Genomic DNA, 27,944 nt, shown 5'->3' with positions numbered 1-27,944 from the left:
TTATCTTGACTCAGAAACACAGTTTGTTCTTTATTTGAAACTTGTGGCTATACAAGTCATTGTCTAATCTCCAAGAGCCTGAGGAATCAGTGAGGCCAAAAGCAGCTGCACAGGAGCTTACTTTTTATACTTTCAAACACAACATTTTGGCATATCACCTGACTTCATGTTCACATTTCAGTCCAGTGGATCTTCATCAGATTGAAATGATACGAAATAAGAAAAATATTGTCATAACTGTGCAAACACATACACATTTGTGACTCTTTGTCTTCATCCAGCACCTGCAGAAGTTTTGTTCCAGTTTACTTTAAGTATAAATTTGATTCTTATAAACTGTTTTTGGTTCATTAAAAACTGATTTTTTCACAGGTTTAAATTGTATAAGACATATTACAAAACAAATATATATAAAGTAATCCTTTCTATACAATAGAAATAGCTGTTCTTCCTACTGAGGCAAATATCATTTGTTAGACAATTTAATAAAATAAAACCACTAAAAATGTATGAAATATATTGATATTAAAAGCATCTAATCATCTGTTATGATTACAGTCCGTGACAGAAATAAAAGACCTAAATCAAATGAATTATGATCGTAATGCTGCTATTGCAACACTTCAATGATCAGATGGAGATGTACTTGAACTCCATTCACTTTCAAACTAAAATGTCTAAAGATCTGTGATTATTATGACTAAATATACTGTGATTATGGCCCAAAAAAGCAGCATTGACAAGTCCTTTAGTAATAAAAGTTTCCACTAACTGGATGTGAATAAATAAAATCAGGAATGTGTAATATGAAAGTGAATAAGATGAACTTCACATCAATTGAAGTTGCCTTAAAAAAAAAAAAAAACAGTACTACCTAAATTTGACAAATGTTAATTTCATGTCAAACCTCATACCTAGTGAATCTCCAAGCCTTCATCAAAGGTAAATCTTTAAAAATAAAACCTCCACACTTGCTTCCTATGGATTGCAATTTCATCTCTCCTTCTTGTGTCTCTCTCCTGATTGGTGAAGGCCTCAGTCCGTCACTTCGCTGTAGTAGTATTTCTGAGCCGTTTCGCTGAGAGTCCAGCCTCCCGCACGAAACTCAAGGATCTCGAGCAGGAGCAGGCGGCCCATGGAGCTCAGGTCCTCCTGCAGGAGGAATCCATCCCTCAGCAGATTGAACAGCTCATCCATGAGCTGCATGTTCATCTTCTCCAGCTGATCTCCGATTCGGTGCAACTGTAACACCAGACAGTCCACCTGAGACAAGAGATAAAGCAGAGGACTTCAACATCTGGGTAAGATTAAACATTGCTACAAACTAACAGATGAATGATGAAGACATAATTGAGGTGTCAGAAAAAAAACCCTGAAAAATCAGAAACCACTGATCCACAAGAGCTGAAGTCTGAGAAACCTGATGAATTAATAACTGATAATCAGTAACACAGTCAAAAAATGTCATCTGAGAAGCTCTGATTAAATGTCATAATCTTGTGGTCAATTTTGGCCTTCCAAACCAATTTCTGATGAAACTGAAAATTCATTTTTGCCATTTTTTGATTATCACTAATTTATTTACTCAATCGTTCCATAAATCCATTTCAGTCAACCACTAACAACGTTCAAGATTCACCTCCTCCTCATTCTGCAGGGCATCGGACTGGGCCAGTCTGAACAAACAGTCATAGACAGGGTGCACAAGCGCCATCATGGGCATGTTGTTCACCTGCAGCACAGAGAAAAATTTTGTAAGCATTTCAAATGAATTTACATATGCATTTTAATTATAGTTACCCTACATACCTTCTTAAATAAGACACTGTTAACTTAAAATTTTAACTCACTGAGAACTGGCTCACTCTCAGACCATCCAAAATATATATGTGTTTGATTCTTAATAAGAGCACATTAGAGCAAAGCTGCTCACCAATAAAGCTCTGCAGTGAATGGGTGCCGTCAGAATGACGGTTCAAACAGCAGATAAAAAAAATCACAATAATCCACACTTATTCTTATTCTGATGGCACCCATTTACTGCAGAGGATCCATTGGTGAACAAATGAAGCAATGCTACATTACTCCAAATCTGTTCTGATGAAGAAACAAACTTATCTACATCTTGATTGACCTGGGTGTGAGTACATCTTTAGCAAGTTTTCCTTTAAATATTCCTTTAAGCTTTAAAACAGAAGGCAACTTTTCACCTTGAGGTAGTCGAAGATGTTACAGATGAAGGACACAAGACAAACCCACTCCTGAGTGGATCTCTTCCGCGTCTCCTCTCTGGCTTTAAATTCCTGCTGCAGTCGGTTCAGAAGATTACGCCGAAACACATTCCCGTTGGTCTGCTTGGCCTCTGCCTGCATAAAGTCAGTAACATGCTTACAACTCAGTCCTAACAAACTACAAGCTACACATGGTGCGTTTATTTACCTGGACAATCGTGTAACAGATGCGTCCGGCCTCTCTGCTGAAGTTCTGGTCCTTCAGAGACTGGTCCACTATTACATTAGACACTTTCTCCAGGTCAACTGAACCTGGGTCTGAGGACAACAACAACAACATTTGTGAGCCTAACAGTAAAATATGTCATGCAAAACTGTTGCAGATTCAAGATGATAACCTTTCAAGGCAGTTTTGAGGAGTTTCTGTGTCTCCAAATCAAACGACTGGATCTTGTACTCTTCTTTAGATGAGTTCTCCATTCTGTGTAGGATGCAAGACAGGGAATCAATCCACCGATCAGTCAATAATCAACCTTCAGGCACATAAGATCAGTTTTTCTGTGAAAAATGTGTCGTGGTACTCTTGTGAATGGCAGTGGACACTGACAGGGAAGAGAAGAACTGTTGAATAAATTCATTATTTTTGTTTTCTATGCACACAAGAAGTATTATCGTTTCTTCATAATATTACAGTTGAACCGCTGATGTCACATGGACTGTTTTGATGCAGTCTTTACTACCTTTTTGGGCCTTGAATTCGGTAGTTACCTTGATGTATATGTAGGGTCAGAAAGTTTAACTTGTATTTAGAAGATGAACTGAGGTCTTACAGGTTTTTGGAAAAACATGAGGGTAAGTAATTAATGACAGAATGTGGTAACACTTCAGTATAGGTTTATTAGCATGCTATTATTAACACATTGGCTGTTTATTAGTACTTATAAAGCACATATTCTACATCCCTAATCCTACACAATACCTAAACCTAACAACTACCTTATTAACTATTAATAAGCAGCAAATTTGGAGTCAAAAGTTGTAGTCAATGAATTGTTAATAGCGAGAATTTGACCTTAAAATAAAGTGTGACCCAGAATTTTCATTTTTGGGTGAAGTATCCCTTTAAGTTGAAGTACATTTAGCAATCCTGTTACAGACAAATACTGACAACCAAATCTCATGCCTGCAACATATGACAAAGTTGACCATAAAATCATGATCTTAGTGTAATAACAACACTCAAAGTTGAATATGAAAAACACAAGATCACAATATAAAGTCAGAGAACAATGTACTTTATAGAGAAAGATTGTTCTGCTTAATTTATATGCGATCGGGGGACAGACATTGGAAATGCACCAGATGTGATGGGAATAAATGTTTTGCCCAAAAGTTAATTTTATCTTTATCTGTTAATTCACAGCTGTTTAAATGTAATTCTAGGTTTAAAGACCATGTTGACATGTAGTTGCCAGATACATCTAGCTATCATAGGGGTTTCACGGAATTGCTAATGTAAAGTATTTCTCTAAAAAAACATTAACCGGAACCAATTTACAATAGGAAAAGTAAAAATATCCCTGAAAAAAAATCCAGAGCCTTAATATATTTCCCCTCCATGTATAGTTTTTGTCTGCTTTGCATTAATAACTACTAGAACTTTAATGGCAATGCAACTCAGACCAATAACTCGTTATTGTCATATTGTCACTGCTCTGGTGAAACAGATGACGTGTGAAATATGTGATGATGTCATCAGTCTGACTTTCAAAGGGAATCGAGAGCAGCTCGTGAGTTAAACGAGGATAAACGGATTAACGTACAACAACCGACCAAACACCATCAGCTTCACGACAAACTGCTCGTTATTACTGACAAAAACACCCTTTGAAGAAATCAATTTCAAATAACTTAAAAGTCGATTGTAGGACTGAACTTTACTTTCTCACAGTGAAAATACACAAACGTCGAAGCGAAGAAAAACATTTCTATTTTGGTTAGTTGTGACCACCCCTAACTAACGTTACTAAAAACTCATAAAACCGATCAAAAAGACAGTAAAACTTCATTTAAAGGCAACAGCAAAATCAAATACACACTTCCAAGGCAATGACTATTGTGACTGTAACTCTTTGAAATATAAAGTACGTTAGGTAAACAACAACTAACGTTAGCGTGTACCGTAGCACACCTATCCGTTTAACAACACTATGAAAGGCATATAAAATTATTTGTATATACTACTAAAATGTAAGAGGGCGTAATATCGCATGTTCATAAGGACAAAACTTACATTAAAAACCGTAAACGGTCAAATGTTTTTCACATATCTAACCCTCGCTCTTTCGCTTCGGTCTCCCGCAGGCGAATCTGCCAACACTTTGCCCGTGTGCCGTCTTCTCTTATGAATATTAATTACGTAATCTGACGTTGCTCGGTTGACCTAACTGATTGGCTGAAAAACAGACGTTCTGTTTTGAATATTCATTGCGTTATACTGGACCCCATAGAATGGTTGAGAAGCAACTTTTACATGAACAAATGTTAATATTAATAAGCAAAGTGTGTCTCTCTCATAGACCGTAAAAAAAGATGGACGAAGCGTCTCCTATTCCTTCCACTATAGTAAAGTGAAACCAAAGCATCTCATTATGGACGGACGCTGCCATCTTGAGTAAATTACGTCATTTGGAGCCAGACTCTGTGCAGTAGTGTCTGTTCTTACTCTATTCACAACTACTCACTGATTCTATTAAACAGAGCACTTTAAGAGGAATTACAGTTGCAGATAACATCATCACCATTATTCAATTAACAAATGATATCACTCTTTTGAAAAAAAAAAATGCTGGGGAAATACCCAAAGCTATTAATATTAAACGTATTTTCTCTAAAGCTTCAGGCCTTCATTTGGATATTAATACGTGTGAATTAATGTCTCTTAAGCAGTGTGATTTACCATTTATTTGTGGAAGATGTGAGCTAATATACCGTTATTGATAAGACGAAGAAAAAGTTAAATCAGTGGTTATTAAGAGAGTTATCTTTGAGAGGGAGAGTTATGGATACAAAAGCAGAGGGCTCTTTCTCTAGCAGTCCAGAATAACATTTGATAATATGCTTTTCATTTTTTATGGAAAAATAAAACTCGTTATATTAAGAAATCTGTAGTTATGAATACAACTGAAAATTGAGGTTTGAACTTCTTAGACATTGCCACTCTTAATTATACTTTTAATGTAAATTAGATCAAGCAATTACAAAAAAACAAACAAACAAAAAAACACGTATATGGATTATTATATAGTATTATTTAGGTTGACGATCTTAATTTATTTTTGCTTTGCAACTAAACATTTCTAAACTTTCATTTATCAAATTTTCACAAACAAATGCTTCTCTCCTGGAATTTAAATAAATTTATATATTTATAAAAAGTGTCATGAGGTGGAGCCCCATTTTTATAGCATCAAATTACTAGTTAACCACTTAACCTGTTAACTGTCACTTACAATTTTGAACATAGACTTGAAAGTGCATGATGCAAATCTACATTTTTATCATTCATGACTGAAAACATTTTATAACATGACTTTGATGTACCATTTTCATGGTGATGCAGTGCTTGATTTTAAAAATGGGTTTCAAAAGATGAATTTTGAGATTTTAAGTTTTCAAGTGATATATAATTTCTGATGATTTCTAAAGTGTGATAGAGAAAAAGGCAACAAAGGACTCCTGTTATGATGTAGGTTTTTGAGGTACACTCTAGCCATAAATTAATCCATTAATTTTCCTACATAATTAAAAAAAAAAAAAAAAGATTTATAAAATAACTATTTAGGAGTCTTAGACCTTTTCAACAATATATAGTTTGTCATGATTAGATTAGGATTTAATTGTAATATATTGAAGTAAACGTAGGTGGCCCATAGGGGCCCGGGTGACAGTTAAAATCAAACTTATAACAAAAATTAACAATTTAATATATATTAGCATAATAACAACTATCTTAAATGATCAAAACCATCTTTTGATAAAACTGTATTGGAAGCGTCATTTAATTATTCATTTATTTTAAATTTGACTCAAGTCCCATTCGTTTACATGGAGGGGGCGGTGTTTATGGCCTGTACTGCAGCCAGCCAGCAGGGGGCGGTGAAAGAGCGCGCAGCTTTAATTTCAGGACCTGTCAGAATCCGCCATGTTAGTGAGGGCAAGACTGCCTTAAAACAAATGAAAGTAAACGGGGGAGCTGCGGTTTTTACTGAATAAAAACACCATAACGTTCAAATTTATCAACCGATTTCAGAGGTTTGTGATCTACGTGCAGTTAAAAAAAAAAAAAAAAAAACTTTGCCTCCAGTTGTTTAGTTAGGTTTGGAAAATTATTAATTGAAAGCTCACATTTGTCTCACTTGTGGATTTCGTTGATTTTTTCGGTTTACAAATCTGCTAATTTAGTATAGGCTAACTGTGACATATTCATGTAATGTAATTTGATTGTACATTACATGATATCTAGTTGTTTTATTGCTTTCTCTGTGTTCAATCCTAACATTTTGCTTTCTTTTTTTTTCTCTCTTTCTTGTGTCTCAGGTCAGAACACAGCTCATTCCCTTTGAAATACTGGGATAAAATCTAAATAATACATCTTTAAACACTAATAATTTACTATCGTTGAGAAAATTTTATAAAACAAGTAAATACAAATCAAAAAGTGGCACACTTGTAGTCTGCTTTTCATTTTGATTGCACTTTAGCCTACAGATGAACTCCACAACAAATAATAACACGTAACTGATGAGGCTTTATAGATCCAGTGAAAATGTCTCTCGCACATACTCTAGCTCTCTCTCTCACACTCACAGTTATGAGAGTTTATGGGCTGCATTGTTCTAGTTCCTGCTGCAAAGCCTGGTAAAAAATTATAAAGGTTTGGAAATTTGTGTTACTTGTGCTTATTTATTTTTTATTAATTTTATTTTTTAAGTACTTGAATTTACCTGGATTATTTTAATTTAAGCTGTTTTGTAATTAATTCATTTATTTTATTGATTTGATTAACTATAATTTGCTTAAACATTATTATTTTGTATTGTTGTCTGTCTGATTGAATGCTTGTTAAAAAATAAATCAGACGTTACTCAACAGTTACTCAGTACTTTACTTTACTCTTTTTCAAGTAATTATTTGGATGACTACTTTTTACTTTTACTTGAGTCGTATTATTCTGAAGTAAAAGTACTTTTACTTGAGTACAATTTTTGGCTACTCTACCCACCTCTGTTTCTCACCTTCAGCCCAGTTGAGCGTTTTGTAAATTTCTCTGCCTTGACCGCCTATCCACGTACCCAGCCAGCCGGCTTGCTGCTTTGCAGTTAGTTCGGATAGTGCTCCATCAAAAACAAACGTGACATGGCTCCGAAAACGGTCGAATTCCTGGTATAAATCTGCAGCCTCCCAGTCAGTCTTTGGGTGCTCAAATTGTGGGGAAGCCATGTTACACTTCTGACACCATGTAAGACACTGGAGGCAATAAAGACAGCGAGTGTAACTGCACGATAGTTGATTTTACTGCAGAGCACGGAACGGCAACTCAAGCTGATCTGAACAAAAATCGCAGGCGCCGACAACGTAACAGCGCGCTCTAGTGGCAACACAATACATTACAATTACATTTTCTTTTCATAATCATCTTTAAGAGTTCATGATCATTTCTGTTCAACTTTATTTCTCAGTTAATAAATCTGAATCAACAGAGTCGCGAACATGCTCCGAATTCCCGATCTGAATCAAAATCAACAATATATCCTAAAAGAGTTCTATTTTTTTTTTTTTACAAAAACAATAAATTTTACTGACCACAAACTTTTGAACTCTAGTGTTTATTGTTAGAAAAGTATTCTATTTTAAATAAATGCTCTTCTTTTTAACTTTTCATTCATCAAAGAATCCTGAAAGAAGTATCACTGTTTCAGCAGCACAACTCTGATAATAAATCATCATTTAATATTATTCTGATTTCTGAAGATCATGTGACACTGAAGACTGGAGAAATGATGCTGGAAATCACAGAAATAAAATAGATTTTAATGTATATTAAAGTAAAAATAATGTTGTTTTACTTCATAATAATATTTCACTTTTTTCCTGTATTTTTGATCAAATAAATGCAGTTTTGATGAGTAAACTCCTGTAAGAAAAAAATAAATAAAAATACATAAAACATAAAAAATCATTCTGATCCCAAACTCTGACCCGTGTGTGTGTGTGTGTGTGTGTGTGTGTGTGTGTGTGTAGCACTTATACACACTAATCCCCATAATAATAAAGATGCTAAATACTCATCTGAGGAGGAAACTATGTTGCATCATAATCAAAGGATGTGTGACGTACACTATTCTGTAAACTGAGCCAAAAAAAATTCACTGATTTAGGGTAGAGTAAAAATATTTACTGTATTGCGCAAGTTAGTTCATACTTAGATATAATTTTATATGCAATATTACCTTTTCTTTTCATCATCATCTTTAAGAGTTCATGATAATTTATGTTCAACTTCATTTCTCAGTTGATTAATCCATCCACAATTCATAAAACACAACACATGCAACTGAGGTACAAGAAGTATTGACATCCAAAAGTCATTGAAATCATTTAAAAATCCCATGGACAGGTAAAAAAAAAAAGCATCAGGTCAAATATTCATTTATCACGAATTAACTGTTTCACAAACACTTCCTGCTCCGAAGTGCCGATCTGAATCAACGGAGTCGCGAACAGGCTCAGAAGTGCCGATCTGAATCAACGGAGTCGCGAACAGGCTCCGAAGTGCCGATCTGAATCAACCGAGTCGCGAACAGGCTCCGAAGTGCCGATCTGAATCAACGGAATCGCGAACAGGCTCCGAAGTGCCGATCTGAATCAACCGAGTCGCGAACAGGCTCCGAAGTGCCGATCTGAATCAACCGAGTCGCGAACAGGCTCCGAAGTGCCGATCTGAATCAACCGAGTCGCGAACAGGCTCCGAAGTGCCGATGTGGATCAACCGAGTCGCTAACAGGCTCCGAAGTCCCGATCTGAAAACTTCGACCAAAGAATGAAAAAAATACATTTATTTTAACATAGTAAAAATAATTAAGAATGGTCTTTCTCTATATTATATTAACAGCCTAACTTTTAACGAGCAATGCACCATAAGATCACATTTAAACTATAAAAAACACTATTTATTATTATTTCAGCCTATATTAATAACCTCTTTGTATAAAAACAGAATACAGTTCTTACCAAATTAGTTCAACACGTTATTAAATCATAATTAGTTTTTAAACACTGACAGGAACTTTCAGAGCTGATTTCAAAATTACTGCGTTTATAAAACAACTCTATGAAAGACTCAGATCACGTATCTAAAAATAAATCGCTATAGTAAAAGAGAAATAATAAGAGGAGTGAAGTTTCCTACCGTTCTGCTGTGTTTGGTCATCACGCGCGTCTGCTGTCGACACGCGGCTATTGATAGTGATGCTACAGTCAAAAATCAGTAATAATTCAAACTTATCAAAATAAAATATATAAAATAACGGTTTCTATTTTAATATCCTTTAAAATATCATTTATTTCTGTGATGTGCAGCTGTATTTTCAGCATCATTCCTCCAGTCTTCAGTGATCTGATCTTCAGAAATCATGAAAATATGATGATTTATTATTAGGATTATTAATAGTTGTGCTACCAAATATTATTTTGGAATCTTTGATACTTCATTCAGGATTCTTCGATGTATAACATTTTTTAATGAACAGCGTTTATTCAAAATATAAATCTCTTCTAACAATATTAATCTTTGATATCACTTCTTATCAATTTAACACATCCTGAATAAAAGATTTTAAAATCTAATAAAGAATACAATTTCTTGTAAAAAAAAAAAAAGGATACAAATTTACTGACCCCAAACCATTGAACTGTAGTGAAAATTGTTAGAAAATATTTATATTTTAAATAAATGCTCTTCTTTTTAACTTTTTATTCATCAAAGAATCCTGAAAAAAGTATTACAGTTTCCAAAATAATATTTATCAGAAAAACTGTTGATAATTCTAATAATAAATCATCATATTATTCAGATTTCTGAAGATCATGTGACACTGAAGACTGGAGGAATGATGCCGAAAATACAGCTGCACATCACATGAATAAATTACACTTTCATGTATATTAAAAAAGAAAAAAATTAATAATATTTCACAATATTACACGTTTTCCAGTATTTTTTAATCAAATAAATGCTGTCTTGATGAGTAAAATAAATTCCTGTAAAAAAACATTAAAAACCATTCTGATCCCAAACTCTGACCGGTAGTGTGTGTGTGTGTGTGTGTGTGTGTGTATAAGCCCACTAACACATAGGCAAGGCAAGGCAAGTTTATTTATATAGCACATTTCATACACAATGGTAATTCAAAGTGCTTTACATAAAAGAAAGTAAAATAATCATAAAGAAAAATTATAACAAAAATAAAACAAGCAATTTTAAAACTTTTAAAATGACTAAAAAATGTACTTAATTACCATGAATTTAAAAACAGTTACAAAAATATTTTACATTAAAAAAAAAACAGTGAAAATATAGTGCAATCAGTTCGGACATTGCACAGTACTCATTCAATAAATGCACAGCTAAACAGATGAGTTTTGAGCCTAGATTTAAATGTGACTAGTGTTTTAGCACATCTGATCTCTTCTGGAATTTACCTGGATTATTTTAATTTAAGCTGTTTTGTAATAAATTCATTTATTTTATTGATTTGATTAACTATAATTTGCTTAAACATTATTATTTTGTATTTTTGTCTGTCTGAATGAATGCTTGTTAAAAAATAAATCAGACGTTACTCAATAGTTACTCAGTACTTGAGTAGTTTTTTCACCAAACACTTTTTTACTCTTACTCAAGTAATTATTTGGATGACTACTTTTTGCTTTTACTTGAGTCGTATTATTCTGAAGTAAAAGTACTTTTACTTGAGTACAATTTTTGGCTACTCTACCCACCTCTGTTTCTCACCTTCAGCCCAGTTGAGCGTTTTGTAAATTTCTCTGCCTTGACCGCCTATCCACGTACCCAGCCAGCCGGCTTGCTGCTTTGCAGTTAGTTCGGATAGTGCTCCATCAAAAACAAACGTGACATGGCTCCGAAAACGGTCGAATTCCTGGTATAAATCTGCAGCCTCCCAGTCAGTCTTTGGGTGCTCAAATTGTGAGGAAGCCATGTTACACTTCTGACACCATGTAAGACACTGAAGGCAATAAAGACAACAAAAGTAACTGCACTATAGTTGATTTTACTGCAGAGCACGGAACGGCAACTCAAGCTGATCTGAACAAAAATCGCAGGCGCCGACAACGTAACAGCGCGCTCTAGTGGCAACACAATACATTACAATTACATTTTCTTTTCATCATCATCTTTAAGAGTTCATGATCATTTCTGTTCAACTTTATTTCTCAGTTAATAAATCTGAATCAACAGAGTCGCGAACATGCTCCGAATTCCCGATCTGAATCAAAATCAACAATATATCCTAAAAGAGTTCTATTTTTTTTTTTACAAAAACAATAAATTTTACTGACCACAAACTTTTGAACTCTAGTGTTTATTGTTAGTAAAGTCTTCTATTTTAAATAAATGCTCTTCTTTTTAACTTTTCATTCATCAAAGAATCCTGAAAGAAGTATCACTGTTTCTGCAGCACAACTCTGATAATAAATAATCATTTAATATTATTCAGATTTCTGAAGATCATGTGACACTGAAGACTGGAGAAATGATGCTGGAAATCACAGAAATAAAATAGATTTTAATGTATATTAAAATAAAAATAATGTTGTTTTACTTCATAATAATATTTCACTTTTTTCCTGTATTTTTGATGCAAATAAATGCAGTTTTGATGAGTAAACTCCTGTAAGAAAAAAAAAAATAAAAATACATAAAACATAAAAAATCATTCTGATCCCAAACTCTGACCCGTGTGTGTGTGTGTGTGTGTGTGTAGCACTTATACACACTAATCCCCATAATAATAAAGATGCTAAATACTCATCTGAGGAGGAAACTATGTTGCATCATAATCAAAGGATGTGCGACGTACACTATTCTGTAAACTGGGCCAAAAAAAAATTCACTGATTTAGGGTAGAGTAAAAATATTTACTGTATTGCGCAAGTAAGTTCATACTTAGATATAATTTTATATGCAATATTACCTTTTCTTTTCATCATCATCTTTAAGAGTTCATGATAATTTATGTTCAACTTCATTTCTTAGTTGATTAATCCATCCACAATTCATAAAACACAACACATGCAACTGAGGTACAAGAAGTATTGACATCCAAAAGTCATTGAAATCATTTAAAAATCCCATGGACAGGTTAAAAAAAAAAAGCATCAGGTCAAATATTCATTTATCACGAATTAACTGTTTCACAAACACTTCTTGCTCCGAAGTGCCGATCTGAATCAACGGAGTCGCGAACAGGCTCCGAAGTGCCGATTTGAATCAATGGAGTCGCGAACAGGCTCCGAAGTACCGATCTGAATCAACCGAGTCACGAACAGGCTCCGAAGTGCCGATCTGAATCAACGGAGTCACGAACAGGCTCCGAAGTGCCGATCTGAATCAACGGAGTCGCGAACAGGCTCCGAAGTGCCGATCTGAATCAACCGAGTCGCGAACAGGCTCCGAAGTGCCGATCTGAATCAACGGAGTCGCGAACAGGCTCCGAAGTGCCGATCTGAATCAACGGAGTCGCGAACAGGCTCAGAAGTGCCGATCTGAATCAACGGAGTCGCGAACAGGCTCCGAAGTGCCGATCTGAATCAACGGAGTCGCGAACAGGCTCCGAAGTGCCGATCTGAATCAACCAAGTCGCTAACAGGCTCCGAAGTGCCGATCTGAATCAAACGAGTCGCGAACATGCTTCGAAGTGCCGATGTGAATCCACCGAGTCGCTAACAGGCTCCGAAGTCCCGATTTGAAAACTTCGAGCAAAGAATTTAAAAAATACATTTATTTTAACATAGTAAAAATAATTAAGAATGGTCTTTCTCTATATTATATTAACAGCCTAACTTTTAACGAGCAATGCACCATAAGATCACATTTAAACTATAAAAAACACTATGTATTATTATTTCAGCCTATATTAATAACCTCTTTGTATAAAAACAGAATACATTTCTTACCAAATTCATTCAACACGTTATTAAATCATAATTAGTTTTTAAACACTGACAGGAACTTTCAGAGCTGATTTCAAAATTACTGCGTTTATAAAACAACTCTATGAAAGACTCAGATCACGTATCTAAAAATAAATCGCTATAGTAAAAGAGAAATAATAAGAGGAGTGAAGTTTCCTACCGTTCTGCTGTGTTTGGTCATCACGCGCGTCTGCTGTCGACACGCGGCTATTGATAGTGATGCTACAGTCAAAAATCAGAAATAATTCAAACTTATCAAAATAAAATATATAAAATAACGGTTTCTATTTTAATATCCTTTAAAATATCATTTATTTCTGTGATGTGCAGCTGTATTTTCAGCATCATTCCTCCAGTCTTCAGTGATCTGATCTTCAGAAATCATGAAAATATGATGATTTATTATTAGGATTATTAATAGTTGTGCTACCAAATATTATTTTGGAATCTGTGATACTTCATTCAGGATTCTTCGATGTATAACATTTTTAATGAACAGCGTTTATTCAAAATATAAATCTCTTCTAACAATATTAATCTTTGATATCACTTCTTATCAATTTAACACATCCTGAATAAAAGATTTTAAAATCTAATAAAGAATACAATTTCTTGTAAAAAAAAAAAAGGATACAAATTTACTGACCCCAAACCATTGAACTGTAGTGAAAATTGTTAGAAAATATTTATATTTTAAATAAATGCTCTTCTTTTTAACTTTTTATTCATCAAAGAATCCAGAAAAAAGTATTACAGCTTCTAAAATAATATTTATCAGAAAAACTGTTGATAATTCTAATAATAAATCATCATATTATTCAGATTTCTGAAGATCATGTGACACTGAAGACTGGAGGAATGATGCCGAAAATACAGCTGCACATCACATGAATAAATTACACTTTCATGTATATTAAAAAAGAAAAAAATTAATAATATTTCACAATATTACACGTTTTCCAGTATTTTTTATCAAATAAATGCTGTCTTGATGAGTAAAATAAATTCCTGTAAAAAAACATTAAAAATCATTCTGATCCCAAACTCTGACCGGTAGTGTGTGTGTGTGTGTGTGTGTGTGTGTGTGTGTATAAGCCCACTAAAACATAGGCAAGGCAAGGCAAGTTTATTTATATAGCACATTTCATACACAATGGTAATTCAAAGTGCTTTACATAAAAGAAGGTAAAATAATCATAAAGAAAAATTATAACAAAAAAAACAAGCAATTTTAAAACTTTTAAAATGACTAAAAAATTTACTTAATTACAATGAATTTAAAAACAGTTCCAAAAATATTTTACATAAAAAAAAAAAAAAAACAGTGAAAATATAGTGCAATCAGTTCGGACATTGCACAGTACTCATTCAATAAATGCACAGCTAAACAGATGAGTTTTGAGCCTAGATTTAAATGTGACTAGTGTTTTAGCACATCTGATCTCTTCTGGAATTTACCTGGATTATTTTAATTTAAGCTGTTTTGTAATTAATTCATTTATTTTATTGATTTGATTAACTATAATTTGCTTAAACATTATTATTTTGTATTTTTGTCTGTCTGATTGAATGCTTGTTAAACAGGCTCCGAAGTGCCGATCTGAATCAACGGAGTCGGAAACAGGCTCCGAAGTGCCGATCTGAATCAACCGAGTCGCGAACAGGCTCCGAAGTGCCGATCTGAATCAACCGAGTCGCGAACAGGCTCCGAAGTGCCGATCTGAATCAACCGAGTCGCGAACAGGCTCCGAAGTGCCGATCTGAATCAACGGAGTCGCGAACAGGCTCAGAAGTGCCGATCTGAATCAACAGTGTCGCAAACAGGCTCCGAAGTGCCGATCTGAATCAACAGAGTCGCGAAAAGGCTCCGAAGTGCCGATCTGAATGAGTCGCGAACATGCTTCGAAGTGCCGATGTGAATCAACCGAGTCGCTAACAGGCTCCGAAGTCCCGATTTGAAAACTTCGAGCAAAGAATTTAAAAAATACATTTATTTTAACATAGTAAAAATAATTAAGAATGGTCTTTCTCTATATTATATTAACAGCCTAACTTTTAACGAGCAATGCACCATAAGATCACATTTAAACTACAAAAAACACTATGTATTAGTATTTCAGCCTATATTAATAACCTCTTTGTATAAAAACAGAATACATTTCTTACCAAATTCATTCAACACGTTATTAAATCATAATTAGTTTTTAAACACTGACAGGAACTTTCAGAGCTGATTTCAAAATTACTGCGTTTATAAAACAACTCTATGAAACACTCAGATCACTTATCTAAAAATAAATCGCTATAGTAAAAGAGAAATAATAAGAGGAGTGAAGTTTCCTACCGTTCTGCTGTGTTTGGTCATCACGCGCGTCTGCTGTCGACACGCGGCTATTGATAATGATGCTACAGTCAAAAATCAGAAATAATTCAAACTTATCAAAATAAAATATATAAAATAACGGTTTCTATTTTAATATCCTTTAAAATATCATTTATTTCTGTGATGTGCAGCTGTATTTTCAGCATCATTCCTCCAGTCTTCAGTGATCTTATCTTCAGAAATCATGAAAATATGATGATTTATTATTAGGATTATTAATAGTTGTGCTACCAAATATTATTTTGGAATCTGTGATACTTCTTTAAGGATTCTTCGATGTATAACATTTTTTAATGAACAGCGTTTATTCAAAATATAAATCTCTTCTAACAATATTAATCTTTGATATCACTTCTTATCAAAAAAAAGGATAAAAATTTACTGACCCCAAACCATTGAACTGTAGTGAAAATTGTTAGAAAATATTTATATTTTAAATAAATGCTCTTTTTTTTTAACTTTTTATTCATCAAAGAATCCTGAAAAAAGTATTACAGCTTCTAAAATAATATTTATCAGAAAAACTGTTGATAATTCTAATAATAAATCATCATATTATTCAGATTTCTGAAGATCATGTGACACTGAAGACTGGAGGAATGATGCCGAAAATACAGCTGCACATCACATGAATAAATTACACTTTCATGTATATTAAAAAAGAAAAAAATAATAATATTTCACAATATTACACGTTTTCCAGTATTTTTTATCAAATAAATGCTGTCTTGATGAGTAAAATAAATTCCTGTAAAAAAACATTAAAAGTAATTCTGATCCCAAACTCTGACCGGTAGTGTGTGTGTGTGTGTGTGTGTGTGTGTGTGTGTATAAGCCCACTAACACATAGGCAAGGCAAGCAAGTTTATTTATATAGCACATTTCATACACAATGGTAATTCAAAGTGCTTTACATAAAAGAAAGTAAAATAATCATAAAGAAAAATTATAACAAAAATAAAACAAGCAATTTTAAAACTTTTAAAATGACTAAAAAATTTACTTAATTACAATGAATTTAAAAACAGTTACAAAAATATTTTACATTAAAAAAAAACAGTGAAAATATAGTGCAATCAGTTCGGACATTGCACAGTGCTCATTCAATAAATGCACAGCTAAACAGATGAGTTTTGAGCCTAGATTTAAATGTGACTAGTGTTTTAGCACATCTGATCTCTTCTGGAATTTACCTGGATTATTTTAATTTAAGCTGTTTTGTAATTAATTCATTTATTTTATTGATTTGATTAACTATAATTTTCTTAAACATTATTATTTTGTATTTTTGTCTGTCTGATTGAATGCTTGTTAAAAAATAGTCAGACGTTACTCAATAGTTACTCAGTACTTGAGTAGTTTTTTCACCAAACACTTTTTTACTCTTACTCAAGTAATTATTTGGATGACTACTTTTTACTTTTACTTGAGTCGTATTATTCTGAAGTAAAAGTACTTTTACTTGAGTACAATTTTTGGCTACTCTGCCCACCTCTGTTTCTCACCTTCAGCCCAGTTGAGCGTTTTGTAAATTTCTCTGCCTTGACCGCCTATCCACGTACCCAGCCAGCCGGCTTGCTGCTTTGCAGTTATTTCGGATAGTGCTCCATCAAAAACAAACGTGACATGGCTCCGAAAACGGTCGAATTCCTGGTATAAATCTGCAGCCTCCCAGTCAGTCTTTGGGTGCTCAAATTGTGGGGAAGCCATGTTACACTTCTGACACCATGTAAGACACTGGAGGCAATAAAGACAGCAAAAGTAACTGCACGATAGTTGATTTTACTGCAGAGCACGGAACGGCAACTCAAGCTGATCTGAACAAAAATCGCAGGCGCCGACAACGTAACAGCGCGCTCTAGTGGCAACACAATACATTACAATTACATTTTCTTTTCATCATCATCTTTAAGAGTTCATGATCATTTCTGTTCAACTTTATTTCTCAGTTAATAAATCTGAATCAACAGAGTCGCGAACATGCTCCGAATTCCCGATCTGAATCAAAATCAACAATATATCCTAAAAGAGTTCTATTTTTTTTTTTACAAAAACAATAAATTTTACTGACCACAAACTTTTGAACTCTAGTGTTTATTGTTAGAAAAGTCTTCTATTTTCAATAAATGCTCTTCCTTTTAACTTTTAATTCATCAAAGAATCCTGAAAGAAGTATCACTGTTTCAGCAGCACAACTCTGATAATAAATCATCATTTAATATTATTCTGATTTCTGAAGATCATGTGACACTGAAGACTGGAGAAATGATGCTGGAAATCACAGAAATAAAATAGATTTTAATGTATATTAAAATAAAAATAATGTTGTTTTACTTCATAATAATATTTCACTTTTTTCCTGTATTTTTGATCAAATAAATGCAGTTTTGATGAGTAAACTCCTGTAAGAAAAAATAAAATAAAAATACATAAAACATAAAAAATCATTCTGATCCCAAACTCTGACCCGTGTGTGTGTGTGTGTGTGTGTGTGTAGCACTTATACACACTAATCCCCATAATAATAAAGATGCTAAATACTCATCTGAGGAGGAAACTATGTTGCATCATAATCAAAGGATGTGTGACGTACACTATTCTGTAAACTTAGCCAAAAAAAATTTCACTGATTTAGGGTAGAGTAAAAATATTTACTGTATTGCGCAAGTAAGTTCATACTTAGATATAATTTTATATGCAATATTACCTTTTCTTTTCATCATCATCTTTAAGAGTTCATGATAATTTATGTTCAACTTCATTTCTCAGTTGATTAATCCATCCACAATTCATAAAACACAACACATGCAACTGAGGTACAAGAAGTATTGACATCCAAAATTCATTGAAATCATTTAAAAATCCCATGGACAGGTAAAAAAAAAAAGCATCAGGTCAAATATTCATTTATCACGAATTAACTGTTTCACAAACACTTCTTGCTCCGAAGTGCCGATCTGAATCAACGGAGTCACGAACAGGCTCCGAAGTGCCGATCTGAATCAACGGAGTCGCGAACAGGCTCCGAAGTGCCGATCTGAATCAACCGAGTCGCGAACAGGCTCCGAAGTGCCGATCTGAATCAACGGAGTCGCGAACAGGCTCCGAAGTGCCGATCTGAATCAACCGAGTCGCGAACAGGCTCCGAAGTGCCGATCTGAATCAACCGAGTCGCGAACAGGCTCCGAAGTGCCGATCTGAATCAACGGAGTCGCGAACAGGCTCCGAAGTGCCGATCTGAATCAACGGAGTCGCGAACAGGCTCAGAAGTGCCGATCTGAATCAACGGAGTCGCGAACAGGCTCCGAAGTGCCGATCTGAATCAACCGAGTCGCGAACAGGCTCCGAAGTGCCGATCTGAATCAACCGAGTCGCGAACAGGCTCCGAAGTGCCGATCTGAATCAACCGAGTCGCGAACAGGCTCCGAAGTGCCGATCTGAATCAACCGAGTCGCGAACAGGCTCAGAAGTGCCGATCTGAATCAACCGAGTCACGAACAGGCTCCGAAGTGCCGATCTGAATCAACGGAGTCGCGAACAGGCTCCGAAGTGCCGATCTGAATCAACCGAGTCGCGAACAGGCTCCGAAGTGCCGATCTGAATCAACCGAGTCGCGAACAGGCTCCGAAGTGCCGATCTGAATCAACGGAGTCGCGAACAGGCTCAGAAGTGCCGATCTGAATCAACAGAGTCGCGAACAGGCTCCGAAGTGCCGATCTGAATCAACAGAGTCGCGAAAAGGCTCCGAAGTGCCGATCTGAATCAAACGAGTCGCGAACATGCTTCGAAGTGCCGATGTGAATCCACCGAGTCGCTAACAGGCTCCGAAGTCCCGATTTGAAAACTTCGAGCAAAGAATTAAAAAAATACATTTATTTTAACATAGTAAAAATAATTAAGAATGGTCTTTCTCTATATTATATTAACAGCCTAACTTTTAACGAGCAATGCACCATAAGATCACATTTAAACTATAAAAAACACTATGTATTATTATTTCAGCCTATATTAATAACCTCTTTGTATAAAAACAGAATACATTTCTTACCAAATTCATTCAACACGTTATTAAATCATAATTAGTTTTTAAACACTGACAGGAACTTTCAGAGCTGATTTCAAAATTACTGCGTTTATAAAACAACTCTATGAAAGACTCAGATCACGTATCTAAAAATAAATCGCTATAGTAAAAGAGAAATAATAAGAGGAGTGAAGTTTCCTACCGTTCTGCTGTGTTTGGTCATCACGCGCGTCTGCTGTCGACACGCGGCTATTGATAATGATGCTACAGTCAAAAATCAGAAATAATTCAAACTTATCAAAATAAAATATATAAAATAACGGTTTCTATTTTAATATCCTTTAAAATATCATTTATTTCTGTGATGTGCAGCTGTATTTTCAGCATCATTCCTCCAGTCTTCAGTGATCTGATCTTCAGAAATCATGAAAATATGATGATTTATTATTAGGATTATTAATAGTTGTGCTACCAAATATTATTTTGGAATTTGTGATACTTCTTTAAGGATTCTTCGATGTATAACATTTTTTAATGAACAGCGTTTATTCAAAATATAAATCTCTTCTAACAATATTAATCTTTGATATCACTTCTTATCAATTTAACACATCCTGAATAAAAGATTTTAAAATCTAATAAAGAATACAATTTCTTGTAAAAAAAAAAAAAGGATAAAAATTTACTGACCCCAAACCATTGAACTGTAGTGAAAATAGTTAGAAAATATTTATATTTTAAATAAATGCTCTTCTTTTTAACTTTTTATTCATCAAAGAATCCCTAAAAAAGTATTACAGCTTCTAAAATAATATTTATCAGAAAAACTGTTGATAATTCTAATAATAAATCATCATATTATTCAGATTTCTGAAGATCATGTGACACTGAAGACTGGAGGAATGATGCCGAAAATACAGCTGCACATCACATGAATAAATTACACTTTCATGTATATTAAAAAAGAAAAAAATTAATAATATTTCACAATATTACACGTTTTCCAGTATTTTTTATCAAATAAATGCTGTCTTGATGAGTAAAATAAATTCCTGTAAAAAAACATTAAAAATCATTCTGATCCCAAACTCTGACCGGTAGTGTGTGTGTGTGTGTGTGTGTGTATAAGCCCACTAACACATAGGCAAGGCAAGGCAAGTTTATTTATATAGCACATTTCATACACAATGGTAATTCAAAGTGCTTTACATAAAAGAAGGTAAAATAATCATAAAGAAAAATTATAACAAAAAAAACAAGCAATTTTAAAACTTTTAAAATGACTAAAAAATTTACTTAATTACAATGAATTTAAAAACAGTTCCAAAAATATTTTACATAAAAAAAAAAAAAAACAGTGAAAATATAGTGCAATCAGTTCGGACATTGCACAGTACTCATTCAATAAATGCACAGCTAAACAGATGAGTTTTGAGCCTAGATTTAAATGTGACTAGTGTTTTAGCACATCTGATCTCTTCTGGAATTTACCTGGATTATTTTAATTTAAGCTGTTTTGTAATTAATTCATTTATTTTATTGATTTGATTAACTATAATTTGCTTAAACATTATTATTTTGTATTTTTGTCTGTCTGATTGAATGCTTGTTAAACAGGCTCCGAAGTGCCGATCTGAATCAACGGAGTCGCAAACAGGCTCCGAAGTGCCGATCTGAATCAACCGAGTCGCGAACAGGCTCCGAAGTGCCGATCTGAATCAACCGAGTCGCGAACAGGCTCCGAAGTGCCGATCTGAATCAACGGAGTCGCGAACAGGCTCAGAAGTGCCGATCTGAATCAACAGTGTCGCAAACAGGCTCCGAAGTGCCGATCTGAATCAACAGAGTCGCGAAAAGGCTCCGAAGTGCCGATCTGAATGAGTCGCGAACATGCTTCGAAGTGCCGATGTGAATCAACCGAGTCGCTAACAGGCTCCGAAGTCCCGATTTGAAAACTTCGAGCAAAGAATTTAAAAAATACATTTATTTTAACATAGTAAAAATAATTAAGAATGGTCTTTCTCTATATTATATTAACAGCCTAACTTTTAACGAGCAATGCACCATAAGATCACATTTAAACTACAAAAAACACTATGTATTAGTATTTCAGCCTATATTAATAACCTCTTTGTATAAAAACAGAATACATTTCTTACCAAATTCATTCAACACGTTATTAAATCATAATTAGTTTTTAAACACTGACAGGAACTTTCAGAGCTGATTTCAAAATTACTGCGTTTATAAAACAACTCTATGAAACACTCAGATCACTTATCTAAAAATAAATCGCTATAGTAAAAGAGAAATAATAAGAGGAGTGAAGTTTCCTACCGTTCTGCTGTGTTTGGTCATCACGCGCGTCTGCTGTCGACACGCGGCTATTGATAATGATGCTACAGTCAAAAATCAGAAATAATTCAAACTTATCAAAATAAAATATATAAAATAACGGTTTCTATTTTAATATCCTTTAAAATATAATTTATTTCTGTGATGTGCAGCTGTATTTTCAGCATCATTCCTCCAGTCTTCAGTGATCTTATCTTCAGAAATCATGAAAATATGATGATTTATTATTAGGATTATTAATAGTTGTGCTACCAAATATTATTTTGGAATCTGTGATACTTCTTTAAGGATTCTTCGATGTATAACATTTTTTAATGAACAGCGTTTATTCAAAATATAAATCTCTTCTAACAATATTAATCTTTGATATCACTTCTTATCAATTTAACACATCCTGAATAAAAGATTTTAAAATCTAATAAAGAATACAATTTCTTGTAAAAAAAAAAAAAAGGATAAAAATTTACTGACCCCAAACCATTGAACTGTAGTGAAAATTGTTAGAAAATATTTATATTTTAAATAAATGCTCTTCTTTTTAACTTTTTATTCATCAAAGAATCCTGAAAAAAGTATTACAGCTTCTAAAATAATATTTATCAGAAAAACTGTTGATAATTCTAATAATAAATCATCATATTATTCAGATTTCTGAAGATCATGTGACACTGAAGACTGGAGGAATGATGCCGAAAATACAGCTGCACATCACATGAATAAATTACACTTTCATGTATATTAAAAAAGAAAAAAAAAAAATATTTCACAATATTACACGTTTTCCAGTATTTTTTATCAAATAAATGCTGTCTTGATGAGTAAAATAAATTCCTGTAAAAAAACATTAAAAATAATTCTGATCCCAAACTCTGACCGGTAGTGTGTGTGTGTGTGTGTGTGTGTATAAGCCCACTAACACATAGGCAAGGCAAGCAAGTTTATTTATATAGCACATTTCATACACAATGGTAATTCAAAGTGCTTTACATAAAAGAAAGTAAAATAATCATAAAGAAAAATTATAACAAAAATAAAACAAGCAATTTTAAAACTTTTAAAATGACTAAAAAATTTACTTAATTACAATGAATTTAAAAACAGTTACAAAAATATTTTACATTAAAAAAAAAACAGTGAAAATATAGTGCAATCAGTTCGGACATTGCACAGTGCTCATTCAATAAATGCACAGCTAAACAGATGAGTTTTGAGCCTAGATTTAAATGTGACTAGTGTTTTAGCACATCTGATCTCTTCTGGAATTTACCTGGATTATTTTAATTTAAGCTGTTTTGTAATTAATTCATTTATTTTATTGATTTGATTAACTATAATTTTCTTAAACATTATTATTTTGTATTTTTGTCTGTCTGATTGAATGCTTGTTAAAAAATAGTCAGACGTTACTCAATAGTTACTCAGTACTTGAGTAGTTTTTTCACCAAACACTTTTTTACTCTTACTCAAGTAATTATTTGGATGACTACTTTTTACTTTTACTTGAGTCGTATTATTCTGAAGTAATAGTACTTTTTTATTTGAGTACAATTTTTGGCTACTCTGCCCACCTCTGTTTCTCACCTTCAGCCCAGTTGAGCGTTTTGTAAATTTCTCTGCCTTGACCGCCTATCCACGTACCCAGCCAGCCGGCTTGCTGCTTTGCAGTTATTTCGGATAGTGCTCCATCAAAAACAAACGTGACATGGCTCCGAAAACGGTCGAATTCCTGGTATAAATCTGCAGCCTCCCAGTCAGTCTTTGGGTGCTCAAATTGTGGGGAAGCCATGTTACACTTCTGACACCATGTAAGACACTGGAGGCAATAAAGACAGCAAAAGTAACTGCACGATAGTTGATTTTACTGCAGAGCACGGAACGGCAACTCAAGCTGATCTGTACAAAAATCGCAGGCGCCGACAACGTAACAGCGCGCTCTAGTGGCAACACAATACATTACAATTACATTTTCTTTTCATCATCATCTTTAAGAGTTCATGATCATTTCTGTTCAACTTTATTTCTCAGTTAATAAATCTGAATCAACAGAGTCGCGAACATGCTCCGAATTCCCGATCTGAATCAAAATCAACAATATATCCTAAAAGAGTTCTATTTTTTTTTTACAAAAACAATAAATTTTACTGACCACAAACTTTTGAACTCTAGTGTTTATTGTTAGAAAAGTCTTCTATTTTAAATAAATGCTCTTCCTTTTAACTTTTAATTCATCAAAGAATCCTGAAAGAAGTATCACTGTTTCAGCAGCACAACTCTGATAATAAATCATCATTTAATATTATTCTGATTTCTGAAGATCATGTGACACTGAAGACTGGAGAAATGATGCTGGAAATCACAGAAATAAAATAGATTTGAATGTATATTAAAATAAAAATAATGTTGTTTTACTTCATAATAATATTTCACTTTTTTCCTGTATTTTTGATCAAATAAATGCAGTTTTGATGAGTAAACTCCTGTGAGAAAAAAATAAATAAAAATACATAAAACATAAAAAATCATTCTGATCCCAAACTCTGACCCGTGTGTGTGTGTGTAGCACTTATACACACTAATCCCCATAATAATAAAGATGCTAAATACTCATCTGAGGAGGAAACTATGTTGCATCATAATCAAAGGATGTGTGACGTACACTATTCTGTAAACTGAGCCAAAAAAAAATTCACTGATTTAGGGTAGAGTAAAAATATTTACTGTATTGCGCAAGTAAGTTCATACTTAGATATAATTTTATATGCAATATTACCTTTTCTTTTCATCATCATCTTTAAGAGTTCATGATAATTTATGTTCAATTTCATTTCTCAGTTGATTAATCCATCCACAATTCATAAAACACAACACATGCAACTGAGGTACAAGAAGTATTGACATCCAAAAGTCATTGAAATCATTTAAAAATCCCATGGACAGGTAAAAAAAAAAAGCATCAGGTCAAATATTCATTTATCACGAATTAACTGTTTCACAAACACTTCCTGCTCCGAAGTGCCGATCTGAATCAACGGAGTCGCGAACAGGCTCCGAAGTGCCGATCTGAATCAACGGAGTCGCGAACAGGCTCCGAAGTGCCGATCTGAATCAACCGAGTCGCGAACAGGCTCCGAAGTGCCGATCTGAATCAACGGAGTCGCGAACAGGCTCCGAAGTGCCGATCTGAATCAACGGAGTCGCGAACAGGCTCCGAAGTGCCGATCTGAATCAACCGAGTCGCGAACAGGCTCCGAAGTGCCGATCTGAATCAACCGAGTCGCGAACAGGCTCCGAAGTGCCGATCTGAATCAACGGAGTCGCGAACAGGCTCCGAAGTGCCGATCTGAATCAACGGAGTCGCGAACAGGCTCCGAAGTGCCGATCTGAATCAACCGAGTCGCGAACAGGCTCCGAAGTGCCGATCTGAATCAACGGAGTCGCGAACAGGCTCCGAAGTGCCGATCTGAATCAACGGAGTCGCGAACAGGCTCCGAAGTGCCGATCTGAATCAACCGAGTCGCGAACAGGCTCCGAAGTGCCGATCTGAATCAACCGAGTCGCGAACAGGCTCCGAAGTGCCGATCTGAATCAACGGAGTCGCGAACATGCTTCAAAGTGCCGATGTGAATCAACCGAGTCGCTAACAGGCTCCGAAGTCCCGATCTGAAAACTTCGACCAAAGAATGAAAAAAATACATTTATTTTAACATAGTAAAAATAATTAAGAATGGTCTTTCTCTATATTATATTAACAGCCTAACTTTTAACGAGCAATGCACCATAAGATCACATTTAAACTATAAAAAAACACTATGTATTATTATTTCAGCCTATATTAATAACCTCTTTGTATAAAAACAGAATACATTTCTTACCAAATTCATTCAACACGTTATTAAATCATAATTAGTTTTTAAACACTGACAGGAACTTTCAGAGCTGATTTCAAAATTACTGCGTTTATAAAACAACTCTATGAAAGACTCAGATCACGTATCTAAAAATAAATCGCTATAGTAAAAGAGAAATAATAAGAGGAGTGAAGTTTCCTACCGTTCTGCTGTGTTTGGTCATCACGCGCGTCTGCTGTCGACACGCGGCTATTGATAGTGATGCTACAGTCAAAAATCAGAAATAATTCAAACTTATCAAAATAAAATATATAAAATAACGGTTTCTATTATAATATCCTTTAAAATATCATTTATTTCTGTGATGTGTAGCTGTATTTTCAGCATCATTCCTCCAGTCTTCAGTGTCACATGATCTACAGAAATCATGAAAATATGATGATTTATTATTAGGATTATTAATAGTTGTGCTACCAAATATTATTTTGGAATCTGTGATACTTGTTTAAGGATTCTTCGATGTATAACATTTTTTAATGAACAGCGTTTATTCAAAATATAAATCTCTTCTAACAATATTAATCTTTGATATCACTTCTTATCAATTTAACACATCCTGAATAAAAGATTTTAAAATCTAATAAAGAATACAATTTCTTGTAAAAAAAAAAAAAAGGATACAAATTTACTGACCCCAAACCATTGAACTGTAGTGAAAATTGTTAGAAAATATTTATATTTTAAATAAATACTCTTCTTTTTAACTTTTTATTCATCAAAGAATCCTGAAAAAAGTATTACAGTTTCCAAAATAATATTTATCAGAAAAACTGTTGATAATTCTAATAATAAATCATCATATTATTCAGATTTCTGAAGATCATGTGACACTGAAGACTGGAGGAATGATGCCGAAAATACAGCTGCACATCACATGCATAAATTACACTTTCATGTATATTAAAAAAGAAAAAAATTAATAATATTTCACAATATTACACGTTTTCCAGTATTTTTTATCAAATAAATGCTGTCTTGATGAGTAAAATAAATTCCTGTAAAAAAACATTAAAAACCATTCTGATCCCAAACTCTGACCGGTAGTGTGTGTGTGTGTGTTTGTGTGTGTGTATAAGCCCACTAACACATAGGCAAGGCAAGGCAAGTTTATTTATATAGCACATTTCATACACAATGGTAATTCAAAGTGCTTTACATAAAAGAAAGTAAAATAATCATAAAGAAAAATTATAACAAAAATAAAACAAGCAATTTTAAAACTTTTAAAATGACTAAAAAATGTACTTAATTACAATGAATTTAAAAACAGTTACAAAAATATTTTACATTAAAAAAAACAGTGAAAATATAGTGCAATCAGTTCGGACATTGCACAGTGCTCATTCAATAAATGCACAGCTAAACAGATGAGTTTTGAGCCTAGATTTAAATGTGACTAGTGTTTTAGCACATCTGATCTCTTTTGGAATTTACCTGGATTATTTTAATTTAAGCTGTTTTGTAATTAATTCATTTATTTTATTGATTTGATTAACTATAATTTGCTTAAACATTATTATTTTGTATTTTTGTCTGTCTGATTGAATGCTTGTTAAAAAATAAATCAGACGTTACTCAATAGTTACTCAGTACTTGAGTAGTTTTTTCACCAAACACTTTTTTACTCTTACTCAAGTAATTATTTGGATGACTGCTTTTTACTTTTACTTGAGTCGTATTATTCTGAAGTAAAAGTACTTTTACTTGAGTACAATTTTTGGCTACTCTACCCACCTCTGTTTCTCACCTTCAGCCCAGTTGAGCGT

The 27,944-nt window shown here is 33.7% G+C and overlaps 1 protein-coding gene across 5 annotated transcripts; it reads right to left on the bottom strand.

Moving 5' to 3' along the window:
- On the bottom strand, positions 1 to 27,944 carry LOC127955920 (MIF4G domain-containing protein B). 5 transcript variants are annotated; one of them, XM_052553594.1, is made up of 6 exons: positions 27,926 to 27,944; positions 2,630 to 2,712; positions 2,440 to 2,549; positions 2,211 to 2,366; positions 1,640 to 1,732; positions 1 to 1,263 (listed from the first exon to the last, which is right to left on the bottom strand). In XM_052553594.1, the coding sequence occupies exons 2-6, from the start codon at positions 2,709 to 2,711 to the stop codon at positions 1,036 to 1,038; spliced, it is 669 nt and encodes a 222-aa protein (XP_052409554.1). In that variant the 5' UTR covers position 2,712; positions 27,926 to 27,944; the 3' UTR covers positions 1 to 1,035. The 5 variants fall into 5 exon arrangements, with proteins under 5 accessions (XP_052409554.1, XP_052409545.1, XP_052409536.1 ...); XM_052553585.1 differs by lacking the exon at positions 27,926 to 27,944 and adding an exon at positions 17,397 to 17,415; XM_052553576.1 differs by lacking the exon at positions 27,926 to 27,944 and adding an exon at positions 11,308 to 11,327.

The sequence above is a fragment of the Carassius gibelio genome, chromosome A3 (genome assembly GCF_023724105.1).
Source record: "Carassius gibelio isolate Cgi1373 ecotype wild population from Czech Republic chromosome A3, carGib1.2-hapl.c, whole genome shotgun sequence".
Taxonomy (NCBI): Eukaryota; Metazoa; Chordata; class Actinopteri; order Cypriniformes; family Cyprinidae; genus Carassius; species Carassius gibelio.
Note: the sequence above shows the minus strand (reverse complement) of the source record. Positions and strands in the feature narration are given on the sequence as shown.